Source organism: Dermacentor albipictus, chromosome 1 (genome assembly GCF_038994185.2).
Source record: "Dermacentor albipictus isolate Rhodes 1998 colony chromosome 1, USDA_Dalb.pri_finalv2, whole genome shotgun sequence".
In the NCBI taxonomy this organism is placed as follows: domain Eukaryota; kingdom Metazoa; phylum Arthropoda; class Arachnida; order Ixodida; family Ixodidae; genus Dermacentor; species Dermacentor albipictus.
In genome coordinates, this window is record NC_091821.1 from 322401097 (window position 1) to 322421559 (window position 20463).

At 46.7% G+C, this 20463-nt stretch overlaps 1 protein-coding gene and 1 long non-coding RNA gene across 2 annotated transcripts in view; one reads left to right on the plus strand and one right to left on the minus strand.

The window, feature by feature from the left end:
• LOC135919410 (uncharacterized) overlaps positions 1 to 15670 on the minus strand; it is a 38802-nt gene extending 23132 nt beyond the window's left edge. The window contains exon 1 of the mRNA XM_070531638.1: positions 15218 to 15670. Coding sequence (XP_070387739.1) covers positions 15218 to 15396 — 179 coding nt within the window. The 5' untranslated portion in view covers positions 15397 to 15670. The remainder of the gene's footprint in view (positions 1 to 15217) is intronic.
• A 248-nt stretch (positions 15671 to 15918) lies between these two features.
• The window catches only part of LOC135919418 (uncharacterized), a 29893-nt gene continuing 25348 nt past the window's right edge, over positions 15919 to 20463 (plus strand). The window contains exon 1 of the long non-coding RNA XR_010569956.1: positions 15919 to 16115. This is a non-coding gene — a long non-coding RNA (uncharacterized lncRNA). The remainder of the gene's footprint in view (positions 16116 to 20463) is intronic.

The window sequence follows — 20463 nt, forward strand, 5'->3', positions numbered from 1 at the left end:
TGTGCGACAGATTATTAGCGACTCATTTCCCTGAGTATCTTTTGAATTCACGTTAAATAATAATTTTATTTTGCTGAACGTGTTTCGCTGGCGCTGTTGCGAGTGATGCAATGCTGTTACGAGCGTACTGGGGGAGGGGGTCATGGGACTGCTAAACAATATTCTCTCGAAAACGCTTCACCTCATCTATATAGTGAGAAATAGGAAATCTTTAAAGCCTTAAAACATTATTTGATAATGCTTAGTACATATATACATATATATATATATATATATATATATATATATATATATATATATATATATATATATATATATATATATATAAACGAGAAGAAAGGGGGTTAACCGAGGGACCCGATATTTATTAGTCATATAATGAGAAGCCAACAAACACTGACACCAAGTACAACATAGGGTAAATTGCATGTACTTAATAAATGAAATAAAGTAACGATAAATTAATGGAAATTAAAGTGGATGAAAAAACAACTTGCCGCAGGTGGGAACCGAACCCACAACCTTCGCATGTCGCGTGCGATGCTCTACCAATTGAGCTACCGCGGCGGCGTTTCCCCATCCACTTTCTTGGGTATTTATGTGTACTAGTAGAACCCTGGGAGTGTTAGCCAGCGCCCCCACTCACAGACCTTGGCGGCGGACGTGGAACGTCTTTTTTTGCCGCAGGCGTCACGAGAACGTGATCATTTTCGGGTGAAGGCAACTGGTCAATAAACCCACATATGCTACCTGAAGGCATCAATGTTGCCGGATTCGAGGCCCTCGTTATGTAATAAACGAGAAGAAAGGGGGTTAACCGAGGGACCCGATATTTATTAGTCATATAATGAGAAGCCAACAAACACTGACACCAAGTACAACATAGGGTAAATTGCATGTACTTAATAAATGAAATAAAGTAACGATAAATTAATGGAAATTAAAGTGGATGAAAAAACAACTTGCCGCAGGTGGGAACCGAACCCACAACCTTCGCATGTCGCGTGCGATGCTCTACCAATTGAGCTACCGCGGCGGCGTTTCCCCATCCACTTTCTTGGGTATTTATGTGTACTAGTAGAACCCTGGGAGTGTTAGCCAGCGCCCCCACTCACAGACCTTGGCGGCGGACGTGGAACGTCTTTTTTTGCCGCAGGCGTCACGAGAACGTGATCTTTTTCGGGTGAAGGCAACTGGTCAATAAACCCACATATGCTACCTGAAGGCATCAATGTTGCCGGATTCGAGGCCCTCGTTATGTAATAAACGAGAAGAAAGGGGGTTAACCGAGGGACCCGATATTTATTAGTCATATAATGAGAAGCCAACAAACACTGACACCAAGTACAACATAGGGTAAATTGCATGTACTTAATAAATGAAATAAAGTAACGATAAATTAATGGAAATTAAAGTGGATGAAAAAACAACTTGCCGCAGGTGGGAACCGAACCCACAACCTTCGCATGTCGCGTGCGATGCTCTACCAATTGAGCTACCGCGGCGGCGTTTCCCCATCCACTTTCTTGGGTATTTATGTGTACTAGTAGAACCCTGGGAGTGTTAGCCAGCGCCCCCACTCACAGACCTTGGCGGCGGACGTGGAACGTCTTTTTTTGCCGCAGGCGTCACGAGAACGTGATCATTTTCGGGTGAAGGCAACTGGTCAATAAACCCACATATGCTACCTGAAGGCATCAATGTTGCCGGATTCGAGGCCCTCGTTATGTAATAAACGAGAAGAAAGGGGGTTAACCGAGGGACCCGATATTTATTAGTCATATAATGAGAAGCCAACAAACACTGACACCAAGTACAACATAGGGTAAATTGCATGTACTTAATAAATGAAATAAAGTAACGATAAATTAATGGAAATTAAAGTGGATGAAAAAACAACTTGCCGCAGGTGGGAACCGAACCCACAACCTTCGCATGTCGCGTGCGATGCTCTACCAATTGAGCTACCGCGGCGGCGTTTCCCCATCCACTTTCTTGGGTATTTATGTGTACTAGTAGAACCCTGGGAGTGTTAGCCAGCGCCCCCACTCACAGACCTTGGCGGCGGACGTGGAACGTCTTTTTTTGCCGCAGGCGTCACGAGAACGTGATCATTTTCGGGTGAAGGCAACTGGTCAATAAACCCACATATGCTACCTGAAGGCATCAATGTTGCCGGATTCGAGGCCCTCGTTATGTAATAAACGAGAAGAAAGGGGGTTAACCGAGGGACCCGATATTTATTAGTCATATAATGAGAAGCCAACAAACACTGACACCAAGTACAACATAGGGTAAATTGCATGTACTTAATAAATGAAATAAAGTAACGATAAATTAATGGAAATTAAAGTGGATGAAAAAACAACTTGCCGCAGGTGGGAACCGAACCCACAACCTTCGCATGTCGCGTGCGATGCTCTACCAATTGAGCTACCGCGGCGGCGTTTCCCCATCCACTTTCTTGGGTATTTATGTGTACTAGTAGAACCCTGGGAGTGTTAGCCAGCGCCCCCACTCACAGACCTTGGCGGCGGACGTGGAACGTCTTTTTTTGCCGCAGGCGTCACGAGAACGTGATCATTTTCGGGTGAAGGCAACTGGTCAATAAACCCACATATGCTACCTGAAGGCATCAATGTTGCCGGATTCGAGGCCCTCGTTATGTAATAAACGAGAAGAAAGGGGGTTAACCGAGGGACCCGATATTTATTAGTCATATAATGAGAAGCCAACAAACACTGACACCAAGTACAACATAGGGTAAATTGCATGTACTTAATAAATGAAATAAAGTAACGATAAATTAATGGAAATTAAAGTGGATGAAAAAACAACTTGCCGCAGGTGGGAACCGAACCCACAACCTTCGCATGTCGCGTGCGATGCTCTACCAATTGAGCTACCGCGGCGGCGTTTCCCCATCCACTTTCTTGGGTATTTATGTGTACTAGTAGAACCCTGGGAGTGTTAGCCAGCGCCCCCACTCACAGACCTTGGCGGCGGACGTGGAACGTCTTTTTTTGCCGCAGGCGTCACGAGAACGTGATCTTTTTCGGGTGAAGGCAACTGGTCAATAAACCCACATATGCTACCTGAAGGCATCAATGTTGCCGGATTCGAGGCCCTCGTTATGTAATAAACGAGAAGAAAGGGGGTTAACCGAGGGACCCGATATTTATTAGTCATATAATGAGAAGCCAACAAACACTGACACCAAGTACAACATAGGGTAAATTGCATGTACTTAATAAATGAAATAAAGTAACGATAAATTAATGGAAATTAAAGTGGATGAAAAAACAACTTGCCGCAGGTGGGAACCGAACCCACAACCTTCGCATGTCGCGTGCGATGCTCTACCAATTGAGCTACCGCGGCGGCGTTTCCCCATCCACTTTCTTGGGTATTTATGTGTACTAGTAGAACCCTGGGAGTGTTAGCCAGCGCCCCCACTCACAGACCTTGGCGGCGGACGTGGAACGTCTTTTTTTGCCGCAGGCGTCACGAGAACGTGATCATTTTCGGGTGAAGGCAACTGGTCAATAAACCCACATATGCTACCTGAAGGCATCAATGTTGCCGGATTCGAGGCCCTCGTTATGTAATAAACGAGAAGAAAGGGGGTTAACCGAGGGACCCGATATTTATTAGTCATATAATGAGAAGCCAACAAACACTGACACCAAGTACAACATAGGGTAAATTGCATGTACTTAATAAATGAAATAAAGTAACGATAAATTAATGGAAATTAAAGTGGATGAAAAAACAACTTGCCGCAGGTGGGAACCGAACCCACAACCTTCGCATGTCGCGTGCGATGCTCTACCAATTGAGCTACCGCGGCGGCGTTTCCCCATCCACTTTCTTGGGTATTTATGTGTACTAGTAGAACCCTGGGAGTGTTAGCCAGCGCCCCCACTCACAGACCTTGGCGGCGGACGTGGAACGTCTTTTTTTGCCGCAGGCGTCACGAGAACGTGATCTTTTTCGGGTGAAGGCAACTGGTCAATAAACCCACATATGCTACCTGAAGGCATCAATGTTGCCGGATTCGAGGCCCTCGTTATGTAATAAACGAGAAGAAAGGGGGTTAACCGAGGGACCCGATATTTATTAGTCATATAATGAGAAGCCAACAAACACTGACACCAAGTACAACATAGGGTAAATTGCATGTACTTAATAAATGAAATAAAGTAACGATAAATTAATGGAAATTAAAGTGGATGAAAAAACAACTTGCCGCAGGTGGGAACCGAACCCACAACCTTCGCATGTCGCGTGCGATGCTCTACCAATTGAGCTACCGCGGCGGCGTTTCCCCATCCACTTTCTTGGGTATTTATGTGTACTAGTAGAACCCTGGGAGTGTTAGCCAGCGCCCCCACTCACAGACCTTGGCGGCGGACGTGGAACGTCTTTTTTTGCCGCAGGCGTCACGAGAACGTGATCTTTTTCGGGTGAAGGCAACTGGTCAATAAACCCACATATGCTACCTGAAGGCATCAATGTTGCCGGATTCGAGGCCCTCGTTATGTAATAAACGAGAAGAAAGGGGGTTAACCGAGGGACCCGATATTTATTAGTCATATAATGAGAAGCCAACAAACACTGACACCAAGTACAACATAGGGTAAATTGCATGTACTTAATAAATGAAATAAAGTAACGATAAATTAATGGAAATTAAAGTGGATGAAAACGTTCTCGTGACGCCTGCGGCAAAAAAAGACGTTCCACGTCCGCCGCCAAGGTCTGTGAGTGGGGGCGCTGGCTAACACTCCCAGGGTTCTACTAGTACACATAAATACCCAAGAAAGTGGATGGGGAAACGCCGCCGCGGTAGCTCAATTGGTAGAGCATCGCACGCGACATGCGAAGGTTGTGGGTTCGGTTCCCACCTGCGGCAAGTTGTTTTTTCATCCACTTTAATTTCCATTAATTTATCGTTACTTTATTTCATTTATTAAGTACATGCAATTTACCCTATGTTGTACTTGGTGTCAGTGTTTGTTGGCTTCTCATTATATGACTAATAAATATCGGGTCCCTCGGTTAACCCCCTTTCTTCTCGTTTATTACATAACGAGGGCCTCGAATCCGGCAACATTGATGCCTTCAGGTAGCATATGTGGGTTTATTGACCAGTTGCCTTCACCCGAAAAAGATCACGTTCTCGTGACGCCTGCGGCAAAAAAAGACGTTCCACGTCCGCCGCCAAGGTCTGTGAGTGGGGGCGCTGGCTAACACTCCCAGGGTTCTACTAGTACACATAAATACCCAAGAAAGTGGATGGGGAAACGCCGCCGCGGTAGCTCAATTGGTAGAGCATCGCACGCGACATGCGAAGGTTGTGGGTTCGGTTCCCACCTGCGGCAAGTTGTTTTTTCATCCACTTTAATTTCCATTAATTTATCGTTACTTTATTTCATTTATTAAGTACATGCAATTTACCCTATGTTGTACTTGGTGTCAGTGTTTGTTGGCTTCTCATTATATGACTATATATATATATATATATATATATATATATATATATATATATATATATATATATATATATATATATATATATATATATATATATATATATATATATATATATACATACACACACACACTCTGTGAACGTAATTTATAGAAGAGAATGAAAGAAGGGACGAATACAAGCTTCGATTGTTTTTTCTCACAAATATGACGACGTACTGCAAAGCCTGAAGCAGTGGCTTCTTGGAAACCTAATCAAACTATATGGTTTAACCGCCCAAAGCAACACTGCCCTAGTGAAAAATTTGATAGAAAAAATTGCCTGTAGTATTGCCGACAACTATCAGTCCGTTAATGTAAGAAATTATTATAGGGAAAACCAGTAGTCTATTTGCTTGCTGACAAGAAATAGCCCAGTAAAGAAATATTGCGATACGATTTCCCATTGGTTCAGGTTAGTCTAACAATATAAAAATTATTGATGTTAGCAATAATCCATGTGTTTGACACTGATGTATGATACTCAATTCAAGGAGGCTACTCATGCCGAAACACAGTATGGCAATTGACTCCAATGATGCAGCCACCATTTCACTATGTGCAACCTCTCAATTTTGCAAGAAAAATCTTGGGTACTGTGCGACGGCAGTGATTCAAGACAAGCAATAAAATTTCATGGCGCACGTTTAACTTGACAAAGCTCTCAATGCGACTCTTTATGTGATCACGCCAAACTACAGGATACACCCGTTTGCTCTCTGATCCAAGCCGCTCTCTTTCTGTCTCTTAATGCCATGCCTAGCACTCTTCGTTCCACCGCTCTTTCCGCGGTCCTTAACTTGTTCTCGAGCTTCTTTGTCACTCTCTTAGTCTCTGCCCCATATGTCAGCACCGATAAAATGCACTAATTGTACACCTTCCTTTTCAATGATAATGATAAGCTTCCAGGCAGGAGCTGACAATGTCTGCCGTATGCGATCCAATCCATTTTTCTTCTTCTATGAAGTTACTTCTGATGATCAGGGTTCCTTGTGATTAATTGACCTAGGTAAACGTACTCCTTCACAGACTTTAGAGGCTGACTGGCTATCCTGAACTCTTGTTCCCTTGCCCGGCTATTTATGATTATCTTTGTCTTCTTTCTCTCTTTGTTAAGGTCCTCAATATATATATATATATATATATATATATATATATATATATATATATACACACACACTCCGATGCACAACTTAATTTACAAGGATTTGTTCAGGGTCGTGCCTGAAGACACTTCATGAAAGCACAACAGTCAGCGTATAGGAAAAGAAAACGAATAGATTAGTGCACATTCTATAAGATTATTCAAACGTATTAGAATTAACTAGTGTTAACAAAAAGTGCTGATTGCACAGAGTTATAATGTGATCTGAAATTAGTGCACATTGCCACTTCATACCTCAAAGAAAGGACCATAAACACATTAAGTATATCTAACACAGAATGGAACTCTATCGTAGAAACGAATATATAACATTAGTGGTGGGCAGTGGTGGGATGTTGGGCAGATTGTTCTGGAAAAACTGGCCACCCTGTATACGCAATGCCTCATGACTTCGAGCGTACCGGAATCTTGGAAGAACACTAACATAATCTTAATCCATAAGAAAGGGGACGCCAAAGACTTGAAAAATTATAGACCGATCAGCTTACTGTCCGTTGCCCACAAAGTATTTACTAAGGTAATTGCAAATAGAATCAGGAACACCTTAGACTTCCGTCAACCAAAGGACCAGGCAGGATTCCGTAAAGGCTACTCAACAATAGACCATATTCACACTATCAATCAGGTGGTAGAAAAATGTGCGGAATATAACCAACCCTTATATATAGTTTTCATTGATTACGAGAAAGCGTTTGATTCTGTCGAAACCTCAGCAGTCATGGAGGCATTGCGGAATCAGGGTGTAGACGAGCCGTATGCAAAAATACTGAAAGATATATATAGCGGCTCCACAGCCACCGTAGTCCTCCGTAAAGAAAGCAACAAAATCCCAATACAGATAGGCGTCAGGCAGGGAGATACGATCTCTCCAATGCTATTCACAGCGTGTTTACAGGAGGTATTCAGAGACCTGGATTGGGAAGAATTGGGGATAAAAGTTAATGGAGAATACCTTAGTAACTTGCGATTCGCTGATGATATTGTCTTGCTTAGTAACTCAGGGGACCAACTGCAATGCATGCTCACTGACCTGGAGAGGCAAAGCCGAAGGGTGGGTCTAAAAATTAATCTGCAGAAAACTAAAGTAATGTTTAACAGTCTCGGAAGAGAACAGCAGTTTACGATAGGTAGCGAGGCACTGGAAGTGGTAAGGGAATATATCTACTTAGGACAGGTAGTGACTGCGGATCCGGATCATGAGACTGAAATAATAAGAAGAATAAGAATGGGCTGGGGTGCGTTTGGGAGGCATTCTCAGATCATGAACAGCAGGTTGCCATTGACCCTCAAGAGAAAAGTATATAACAGCTGTGTCTTACCAGTACTCACGTACGAGGCAGAAACCTGGAGGCTTACGAAAAGGGTTCTACTTAAATTGAAGACGACGCAACGAGCTATGGAAAGAAGAATGATAGGTGTAACGTTAAGGGATAAGAAAAGAGCAGATTGGGTGAGGGAACAAACGCGAGTTAATGATATCCTAGTTGAAATCAAGAAAACGAAATGGGCATGGGCAGGACATGTAATGAGGAGGGAATATAACCGATGGTCATTCAGGGTTACGCACTGGACTCGAAGGGAAGGGAAGCGTAGCAGAGGGCGGCAGAAAGTTAGGTGGGCGGATGAGATTAAGAAGTTTGCAGGGACAACATGGCCACAATTAGTACACGACCGGGGTAGTTGGAGAAGTATGGGAGAGGCCTTTGCCCTGCAGTGGGCGTAACCAGGCTTATGATGATGATGATGAACATTAGTGAAAATCCTTTCCCGATTTCTCCCGTACAGGCTCACATGGGACAAAAAATAAATGAAGTGCTTGGAACAGTCCGATCTACAAAAGAGGTATATATATATATATATATATATATATATATATATATAGATAGTCGTATCATGAGAAGCCAACAAACAGTGACACCAAGGACAACATAGGGGAAGTTACTTGTGCTTAATAAATGAAATAAAGAAACGATAAATTGATGAAAATTGAAGTGGATGAAAAGCAACTTGCCGTAGGTGGGAGCCGAACCCACAACCTTCGCATTTCGCGTGCGATGCTCTACCAGTTGAGCTATCATGGCGTCGTTTTCCCATCCCCTTTCTGGGGTATTTATGTGTTCTGGTAGAACCCTGGGAGTGTTAGCCAGCGCCACCACTCACAGACCTTGGCGGCGGACGTGGGACGTCCTTTTTGCCGCAGGCGTCACGAGAACTTGATATTTTTGAGTGAAGGCAACTGGTCAATAAACCCACATATGCTACCTGAAGGCATCAATGTTGCCGGATTCGAGACACTCGTTATATAATCAACGAGAAGAAAGGGGGTTAACCAAGGGGCCCGATTTTTATTAGTCGTATCATGAGAAGCCAACAAACAGTGACACCAAGGACAACATAGGGGAAATTACTTGTGCTTAATAAACGAAATAAAGAAACGATAAATTGATGAAAATTAAAGTGGATGAAAAAAGAAAAAGGGTCTCAAGACAGGTTCTCATTCGCGTAGAGCTTACCGCAACCACTACATTCATTGGCCATCTCTTGGCTACAACGGCAAAATGGAACGGCAAACGTCATGTGCTCGAGTCAAACCGAGTCCCGGCGGAACAGCGTTCCCGTCTGCTCGAGACGTTCCACGAAAAATGTAGGCTACTGCAAGAGATCCTAGCAGGTCGAAGGATACTGAATAATATGGGCAGTGGCACTCGAAAATCCTGGGGCTACGAATCCAAAGAAATGTCCCTAAAGCTATTACAAATGCAAATTTAAAACTGGAAAGAGAAAAGTGCTCGTCAAATGTCAGTAGCTTCATTTGGAAGTGTGCATGATGCTGGACCGAATTGTGCCATAAATACTAAAGATACCAACACAAAGAAACCACACCACCAACGATGTCTCACACACAGCATAGGCGGAGTTCGGTGTAACAAGCCTTCTTCAACCTCTGCACTATACGGTATGCAGTTGTATCAAAACTGTATCACTTGGCTCAAGTTTTTCGTAGCCTACGTTTTTCAAGCCAGAGTGCAGCCTGGGTTCCTGGCTTTAACAAACGCCAATTTCAGAGCTTCTCTAACTATCGTCCACGGGTGTCCTGGAGAGGACTCAAGGCTCTCCGCGGCAACCGCTGCACGAACACGCCACTGACACAGATTTATTTAGCTTCTCATGTTGAATTTTGTTGATGCAGATTAAACACAAAACAAAGAGCAGGCTTTGTGCCCAATCGTAGTTGCGACGTCAAGTGTATTAAAACTTGATACATGAGTCCTAACTTCCTGCATGCAAAACATTTTCGTTACATCTATCGTGACCATGGGTGCCATATATATATGTTAAAATGTAATCCTGACAGCATGAAATACAGCAGGATATAAATAGCTGCGATTTTCGATTGGGGCCCTTTCTCCGTTCAGTTCTTCGCAACAAATATTAGAGTTTAGTAGTGTTGTTTGCCGTTCTTTTTACTTGTGCTCACGTCTGTACTTGCTGGAACTCCCTATACTGTTAACTTAAAGCTGCTGCGGAAGGAATTCCCTGAACGTCTTGTGAAAGGTTCTGTCTAGGCCGCGACAGCTATAGAATTTTGAAAGCCATACAGTATCCCCCCATTCATTCTGCCATACACAAATGGCTTCACATTCACCGGTAATCAATGCCTTTCGACGTCCATTTTATCGCACAGCTATGAGCACAAAACCAGTTATTTGCAACATTGGTGCCATAAACTCGTCTTGTATAAGAAATTTGAGAAACAATGGAACGGTATCTGGAAGTAAAACGACATATTCTTTCTGTCCTCAGTGTGGTTGCACTATGTGGCAGCATGTCCCCTGCTTTGGCATTCCCCCTCAAAAGTTTGGAACGACTCTACATCATTGATTAGGGAACTTTGCGGGAGGCGGTGCGCCTTCATCCTATTCGCCTTTTGCTCGAAGTCAGCATAGAACGAAGACGTGGAAACGCAAGATATCAGACATGTTAGGCTATACTGAAGGGGAAAGAGAGGGGAATATCCAGTTCCCTAATCCCCAAGTGATCGATGCCACTTGTCCCTTCTGCGACGGCGCATAGCAAAGCTCTAACTGGAAATAGAGGATCACACCTCTACATTGGAACGTCAGCAGTGGGGCCAGATCTGCAACAGCCTCAACGGCCAGCTGGGCTGCAAAAAGACATGGCACCAGCTGCGATACCTACTGCATCCCGGCAACACCAAGTCGGTGGCACGCAAGGAGCTGACGTAGCTATTACACCAATACCCTGGCACCGACAAGGAGTTGCTCAAGGAGCTCGCCAGCCGGTACATTAACAGCTCGAGACAGAGCGACACGCACATGCCACACTATAGTATACGTCGGAGCTCCCAATGAACAGCTGGATGCCGGTATTTCGGAGGCAGAGGTTTGCGCTGCGCTGCACAAACTGGGCACGACATCAGCTCCTGGCCCCGACGGGGTTACGAACAAGGCGCTGCATAACCTCGACCCGAAGTCGGTTGGAGCAATAACCGAATGCATGAACGAGTGCTGGCGCTGCAGTCGCTTACCTCCGGAGTGGAAACACGCGCGGGTGGTGGTCATACCAAAACCGGGCAGGAAACTGAACCTATAGAGAATATTCGCCCTATTTCACTCACCTCCTGTCTAGGCAAGCTCATGAAGCATGCGATACTCTGCCGCTTGCAGATCTTTACAGAGGAACACGATGTCCTACCACCCACGATGCTTGGTTTTCGAGCACCAGGGCGTCTTCCTTCAATTACACCTGCATCCAGACAGTGGTTCGAGCACGAAATGTCTACTAACTCTGGACGTCCATAAGACTTTTGACAACGTCCTCCAAGACACATATTCACTGAGAAACTTGTTCAACTGGGAGTTCACAACACCATCGATGTACTCATTGAAGCACACTGCCCATCACAGATTCACCGTCTCCAAGGTACCAAGACCGGCCGCTGGATCCTCGCTCGAATGGGCTCCAGAGCGTCCTCAGCGGGCAGTGACCCCGCCAACATCCCGCTACACATAAGGTGCATGTTCGTGATCAAACCGCTGCCCAAAAACACACTCGCTAGGCATCACGACGGCAGAAGAAGAGCGAGGGGCCAGACCCTACACAAGACGTACGGGACCAACTCCGCCGTGGCGTACGTCGACGCAGCCCAGCACTCTGATCGACACCACACCTACACCATTTGCGCCGTTCCAGGCTCAGGACTCAACGGACAGACAGCTTCGAGCTCTCCACGCGCTGCCACCCCCACCGAAGCAGAAGAAGCCGCTATGGCGTTGGCACTGGCCTCGACAGACGCCTGTATAGTTATGAGCGACTTCAAAAGCGCCATAACAAACTTTGCGCGAGGACTAGCGGCACAGACCACACTAAAGCGCCTACAGTCACTACACAACAAAGAAGAACCACACTCAATAGAGTTGATATGGGTCCCGGCTCACGCGGGGAATCCAGGGAACGAAGCGGCCCACCAACATGCTCGAGGATTCGTCAGCCCAGCGGAGGGCCTGCTGGAACCGGAGACCTCAAACGAAGTCCTGCACTCGTATCACGACATAACCCAGTATTACCGTCTTACACAACACACTAGGCCCGCACCACACAGCGAACTAAACAAGCGTCAGGGAGTCACCTGGCGCAGGTTACAGACACATTCATACCCGAACTCCTACGTATACTCGCACATTTACCCGGACAGAGTAAGTCCGTACTGTCACCTATGCGCCGAGCTAGCTTCACTAAGTCACATCCTGTGGGATCGTGAAGAGGACCGCCCTCCCTCCGATCTCCTGGCCTCTCCTTCACCTTCATCGTGGGAGGAAGTCCCAGCCCGGACGTGCAACTGCGAGCCGTGAAGCGAGCCGAAGAGGCCGCCGTTGCGCATCGCCTGGCGGCCATCTGGCCTTCCTGACGAGCCCATGAATTGGCTCCCCACTCTGACGAATAAAGTTGTATCTCTCTCTCTCACTTCTAAAGCTTGCGTTGCAGCCCTTCAGCAAAGGCGCGTGCCGCTTTCAAAGTTGCTCACCATTACGAAGGTTTTGGCTGCTTGTCAGCGATCCCTCCGCCGCGGTCTTTGATCTTCGTGGCGTCGTGCCGACGGCCCCAAGCGCGCGACAAGTCGCATGGCATTGCACGTGCCAATGCAGTTTCGTCCATTCAACGTATTTATCGTATACTTGCGCGCGCTCAGTGACCACCTTTGGGCAAAAGGCATCTGTACACCTGCGGCACCTTTTCGATCGGCAAGGACGAACTCGGCTGGCACTGCGCACAGGCCACGAAACAACCTAAAGCGTCACTAACACGCACTCACGTATACACGCATTCAATTTGCGTTGATGCGCACTGAACACGCGTTCGTGACGTTTGTGCGTAGGCTTCCTTAGGTTTCTTTACGGGCACCATCCACCACCAGCACTCCCTGTCGCTATCGATCCATCAGGAGCCGACTCTATGAACACCCATCTGTTATAGATAAAGTCGTGCCCCTTCTGATAGACGTGTGCTTACTATAGCTCCTACAGCAATTTTTTGCAGGGATAAGTTAGTTCCTCGTATATCTTTCATGGCACCTGAGATAGGTATCGTCATCATATGCTCATTATATATAACCGTGCTTCATTCGCCAGAAGGATTCTTTAGAAGCGATAATTTCATTTGTCCCGACCCAGGATTCGATCCCCGGTTCGCGACGCGAGAGCTACCCGCACGTCGCGAAGCAATTGTGCCGTCGTTGGACTTTGCCACCATCATCATTATCATACCATATTCGCCATTGTCGTGCATCATCATCGTGCCTAAATTATCGTCACACACGTGAGGCACTTTGCATCCCTCGCAACGGACCTCTCAGTAAAAAGTGCACATGTGTTACAGGAGGTTTCAACCACCTGGAGAGTGTCACATTGTTTCAACTGCGCACCAACAGTGCTCGCGCACCCACCTGGCCCCGCAAAATAGGGCCCCTTCCGTCCCCCAAATTGTACTCAATGCCACGGGTCCCTTAATCTGCATAATTGACCTGAACTAATTAGCCAAGTGCACAAAAATACTGGGAGTTGCTTGGGACGAATGCGAACAATGTGCTATCAATCTGATCCGTTCATATGACATTTTAAATGTTTGGCTCTACATGTGAAATTAATGCCGTAGGTTGCGCCTCGCGCCGCAGCTTCGTACTGTAAGAACACTGCGCGCGCGACACAACTTCTCCCGTAGATGTGTGTGTTGAATATAGGCCCAATTGGTGAGGTCAACGTTGCCTAATGTAAGGCCGGCCTACATCACTGACGCTTCTCTTGCTGCTAGCACCTCCTACTGTACTATTAACGTCAACGCGAATGTCACCACGAGTCACTCCTGGGACCTCTTCCAGCAAACGTCAGGCGCCAACCACAGATGCTCGCCATCTGTGTTGTGCACGCGGTGCTGCCTCGAAAAAAGGAGGCTAGGAGATTCCTTTGTTTCTACCCACAACACTTCCTCTTTGCTGCCAGAGGGCTTCGCCAGGACTGAACCGGTGACGACGTGCAGTCGCGTTCAATATGAGCTGCAACGCGGTGCCTGTGGTCGAAGCGGCTCCAAGACTGGCGCAGCGGCGCTGAGAAATGACGTTACGTTATGGCGTTACGTTACGACGTTACGTTAGGACGTTATGTAACGTTAGCTACTGGGCTATTGAGCTCGCACCATTGCCTTTAAGCCCTCTTCGTCAAACCATATGGAAAAGTTTTAATATAGGCCGTCAGATTTCTGTTGCGCTTGAATAATCAGGCTTCGTTGTCTGACCAGGGGAAATCTACCAGATTTCTACTAGTCTGGCACACTATAGTGTCATTCATCTAGCGCTCATTCATGGAGGAATATGTGGGCATGAAAAAAGCGGGCGGGAAGGCGTATTGATGTCGGGAAGTGTCGTATATAGCAGCAAATGAACAGAATTATTTTTGTGCACGCACTGCCCATAGAGATAATATCGCGGTGAAGACGAAGCCACCTATATTGTACCAAACTGTTTCGTAGCCCGGGTAGACGATGCCGCTGGTGCCGTCAGGCGCGCTTCGTATAGGAACTGTATTGCGCCTCGAGCAGCAAGGAGAAAACAACCGCTTTGTCATGGCACGTATCACTGATTTCGAAACAGTATTGCAGGAGGGATACATTATCGCCCACAAGTACTAGCTTTACACACATGCACGCTGCCACCAGACGCAGGCATGCACGAATGGATTTAACAGCAGACGAAACACAGCAAGACCGAGGGTGGCAGTTGAATATGCTCTACCGTTCCAGAGCTCCTCTCGAACAAATCTGTCTTCTCGCCGTGCACACCTCGCCGCGCCTTGTAACGTCGCCGACATAGGCGTGAATGAACGAGCCTTGGCGCACAGCGCGCTGACCTACATCGAGAGCGCGCGGGGAGTGTCGGTGCAGGCCCGAGAGCCGACCTAACCGTGCGAGCTCCGCGCAAGACAGTGCTGTGAGGGGAGCGGGTCATACCTCTTCTGCGGCTCGTTGAGCGCCTGTCGGTACAACAGCGACAGGAATCCGTAGGCAAGCGTAAGCAGCAAGAGCTCGGTGTAGACGAGCTTCCAGACGCTGCCTTTCCATTTGAACAGGAGCCGGATGAAGCCCCCATGCGAAGTGGAGGCCACATCATACTGGTAGCTCACGGTCATGGCTCAGCCACCGCCGCCGCCGTCGCCCGCGTCAACACACTGATCAGCGAAGGATGGCCGCCGAAACATGGGCTCCGCACGCACTCACACACGCGCGCGGCCACGTTTCTTCCCTACCGTGCGGAGTCCTCTCTCTGCTGCAGCACTGCACACGCACACAGGCCAATTCACTGCACCGTAGGCACCGAGATGCTGCTGCTGCGGCGACGGCGGCGGCGACCGCAGCGCGCACACGTCTTCGCCGTGGAGCCGTCTCACTCCGGTCCTGCCGGCGGCTTCGAGAAGCGATGCGCCCTATGCGGCCGCTGCGCGCGAGTCATCCGGCCGCCGCGGGACATCACGTTGACCGCCTCATGTGCTCGTGCGCGGGGTCTCTAAAACGAGACTTGGCACACCGCGGGGACGCGAGCCTTAGCGCCCTCCCCGCTTTTCTCCGTGCATGCTCCAAATAAGACGCGGGGCCACTCGACTGCTGCTGGCGGTGTTCGGGAAAGCCCGGCACATCGCTGCACGGTTCCCGCGCCTGCGGCGGGAACGGCGCCAGCGGCACACTGGTGCGACACCTGGAGCTTTCCTGATGTGTGTGCGCGCGCGCGTGTGTGTGTGGGTTCGCACACGTGGACGGAACTTTGCCGCGTGCCATCATCTCGAGTCAGTCCCTGCGAGAGCCTGAATGGGTCACAATCGAGTCTGCAGAACGCCGCGTCGACTCAATCCAGGTACGCTGGTCTGGCGGTGTTAATGCGTACGCGTCCGTTTGGGAGAGAGTAGTGCCCGCCACGCGCCCGTCGTTTTCAGGTTTGATGAAATTGCCCCGCTGTCGCATGTGCGTTCTCAATGATCACCGAAAACCATCGCAGTTGGAATTTATATACTTATTGTCGTGCGCAGTCAGAAAAGATGAAAACCAGAATAACTTATAAACGGAACGGGCCAGTGACATTGGGAGCAGCTCTATGACGTTTGTTGCACGTGTGCATATGTGATGGCAACTCTTCAACGAGAATGGGTCTCGGCAAGTTCAACAGTAGCACGCAGTGCAAATGGAAACTACATGAACGTCTATTTGCGTCCAGGTATACTGCTTAAATGAAAATAAATATAACAACCGTCGCGTCCACGACGCAAAGGACTAATTTCATCCTTACAGGCACGTACCCAGGGGGGGGCCCGGGGGGGCCCGGGCCCCCCCCGAAATCATGTGGCATACCCCCCCCCCCTCCCCACCCACGCCACCACTCCTCACACATTCCTAAAGCGCCGCCAGATCAATGTTGAGACTTGGCAGCTGTTCATCGGTCAGCATTATGCTGCTTATTTCACTCCTTTCACACGGCGGTAGTTATCGGCATCTCTTGTAATGTGAAGGACAGTTGTCTCATAGATTCCGCACCCGCGCGATTAACTTGAGATGCGTTCAGTTGTCACCATCTATTCAACCGTCACGCGCATAGCTGTTGCTTTTGTTAGTTCAACCTTCTTTGTTTAGGCTGATCCTGGGACCAGGAGAGGGATGCGGCTGTTACTCAGCTGGTCTGTACTCTCATGGAACGAGTTGTGGCCGGAGAAAACGCCAATTGCGTTTAACTTTTCCCTTTGCTTCATTCTTTCTTTGAGTTACGGCTCGCCGCGACGCTGGCAGATGCCCGGAACCATATACACGTGATATGGGTTAGATGAAGTGGGAAATAAAATAATGTGAAAGAGCGTCCATCATGAAGCCCTGCAATAACCCTTAAACCCATAAGCAAGATGACTGCCGCCCGTTACCTCGTCTTTTTTTCCCTAATTCTATAGCACTTATCGTGCCAAATTGGGAACTGGAAGCGGAAATCGCAAGGAGTTGAGAAATTAAGCGATCTACTAAGGGAGAGAGCCAAGGCAACAACCAAACTGCAAGCAAAAGCGAATAATAAAAAGTTAACCGTTGTTATGAGAATATTTATGGATCAACATCTTTTTATTTAGAAAGGAAGTAGAGAAAACGCCGCTGGAAGTGGAGAACAATTACTTGTTTTGGATGACGCTTCTACAGTTATCCGTCGAACCGCCTCACGTAGCCACTTCTCTGATGTGCTTACGTGGGTGTTTTTCTAACCTTTCGCAGTGAGCGCAGTACGTCTAGAATCGCAGAGTCCTGCGCTCTACGCAGTTGTATGGGACTGGCGGCCGCACAGCGTTACGCAATTCGCGGAGCTGTCAAAACTGATCAACAAGGCGAAAATAACTGATATTCGAAAGTATAACATGAGAAAGACTGAAGAAGGCGTAAAAAATGAACGCAGCCTGAAATCAGTAAAAAAGAAACCTGGCATAGGACAAACCATGATGTATGCACTAAAAGATAAGAAGGATATGATCATCAGCAATCTCGAAGATATAGTAAAATCAGCGGAAAAATTCTAAGCTGACCTGTATATAGTACCCACAGGAGTCATGATACCTCACTTAGAAACAGTAATGAAAAGGATACAGAAACTCTCCTATAACTAGCGATGAGGTCAGAAGGGCCCTGCAAGACATGAAACGATGAAGAGCGGGAGGAGAAGGTGGAATAACAGTCTATTTAATCAAAGATGGAGGCGACATTATGCTTGGAAAACTGGCGGCTCTTTATACGAAGTGTCTATCGACGGCAAGGGTCCCAGAAAACTAGAAGAATGCAGACATTATACTAATCCGCAAAAAAAGGAAACGTTAAAGATTGAAAAATTATAGGACCATTAGCTTGCTCCCAGTATTATATAAAATATTTACCAAATAATCTCCAATAGATAAGGGCAACACTCGATTTTGTCAACCAAGGGAACAGGCTGGCTTCAGGAAGAGATACTTTACAATGAATCACATCCATGTCATCAATCAGGTTGTCGTGAAATCTGCAGAGTACAATAAGCCTCTCTATGTAGCTTATATAGATTACGAAAATGGATTTGATTCAGTAGAGATACCAGCAGTCATAGAGGCACTACGTATTCAAGGAGTACAGAACGCTTACGTAAAAAGCTTGGAAAATATTGCTACATGCGTGTGGTATTTGTTTGTTTGAACGAGGTGCGTGGGCGCCATCACTCCAGAAAAGAGGAGGAAGAACGAACTGGGCTCGCGCTGTGAATCTGACCGGTCTTCGCTGCTACCGTTGTTGTAAATATAATATGTAAATAGTTTCTCGTCTTACTGACTCGTCCTTCGCGTAAGAATATCTACAGAGGTTCTACAGCTACCTTAATTCTACACAAGAAAAGCAGGGAGATACCTATAGAGAAAGGGGCCATATAGGGAGACACAATTTCTCCAAAGCTGTTGACTGCGTGCTTAGAAGAATTCAAGCTATTAAACTGGGAAGGCTTAGGAGTAAAGATCGACGGCAAATATCTCAGCAACCTTCGCTTTGCCGATGACATTGTTCTATTCAAGAACAATGCAGACGAGTTACAACAAATGATTGGAGACCTTAACAGTGAAAGTGTAAGAGTGGTGTTGAATATTATTATGCAGAAGATGAAGATAATGATAAATAGACGGGCAAAGGAACAAGAGATCAGGATCGCCAGTCGGCCACTAGAGACTGTGAAGGAGTACGTTTACATAGGTCAATGAATCACAGGGAATGCTGATCATGAGGAGAAATTCACAAAAGAATAAAATAAGTTGGATCACATACGGCAGACATTGCCAGCTCCTGACTGGAAGGTGACCATTATTATTGAAAAGTAAGGTGTGCATGCAATCAGTGCATTTTGCCAGTGTTGACATATGGGGCAGACATTTGAGAGCAAGGTAAGGTCCGCGCAAAGAGCGATCGAACGAAGATTGCTAGGCATAACGTTAAGAGAGAGAAAAGAGCGGTTTGGATCAGAGAGCGAACGGGTATAGACGATATTCTAATTGACATCAAGAGGAAAAAATGTAGCTGGGCAGGTCATGTAATGCGCCGGTTAGATAACCGTTGGACCATTAGGGTTACATAATGGGCACCAAGATAAGGAAGACGCATCGAGGAAGACAAAGCACTAGGTGGAGCGATGAAATTAGGAAATTCGCAGGCGCTCGTTGGAATCGGTTGGCGCAGGACAGGGGTAATTGGAGATCGTAGGCCAATTAATTAATCGTAGGCCGTGCTGCAGTGGACATAAAACAGGCTGATGATGATGATGATGAAGATGAAGATGACGATGACGACGAAGACGACGACGACGACGACGATGATGATGATGATGATGATGAAGGTGTTGGGCCCCCCCCCCCCCGAAAAAAATCCTGGGTACGTGCCTGCATCCTTATACCATATATATATATAGCAGCCATATATAGTGACTGAAATGATATCCAGGAGATATTTCGTGACACTAATTACAAGAATAGATATTACTGGGATGTGCCGAGTACGTCCTGTGGACGTCCCTCTAAAGCCTTCGAGTACACTCTACGTCCCTCGCACGATCGTCTGGCTGTGTTGTCAGTGCAACATAGAAACGTGTCAAATAGGCCTTTCACACGGTGCTTCCAGGGTGTCTACCAAGTTGACATTTCCAAATTCCCTGAGTTTTCCAGGTTTTCCCTGAGCACCTTTGCGAAATTCCCTGAATGAGTCAGATCTTTGTTTTATGTCAAGGACAGGCTGACACCAAGTTGCCCGATGCTGTCACTCTCTAGTAAGCATGCTGAAACAAAAAAATGACTTAATCCAGTTTGAATAGTAAGGAGTAATATACATTTTATTTAAAAAGAAAACAGAAGGAAAGTGTTAGTAAAATGCACAGCGAAAGAAATGGTAAAGCCCATTCCAAATTGAGTCGAACATTTTCAAATACGAATGAAAAGGAGATGCATACATAAGTAAATATTTTTTTAATATCAGCTATTTCTATCAACTGATACCAAGCTCATCTGTATCAGGTCCTGAACTTTGTCACAACTAAGGTTCTCTCTCAGCAGCTGGGAAGTCAACCTCAACTGTCCTGACATACTCTCAGCCCGTACACAACATCTCAGTGTTGGGTTTCACTGCGTAAACAATTTATTTTGGTTTGGATGAGGGACACCTGTGTCTCAGCATCAGCCATT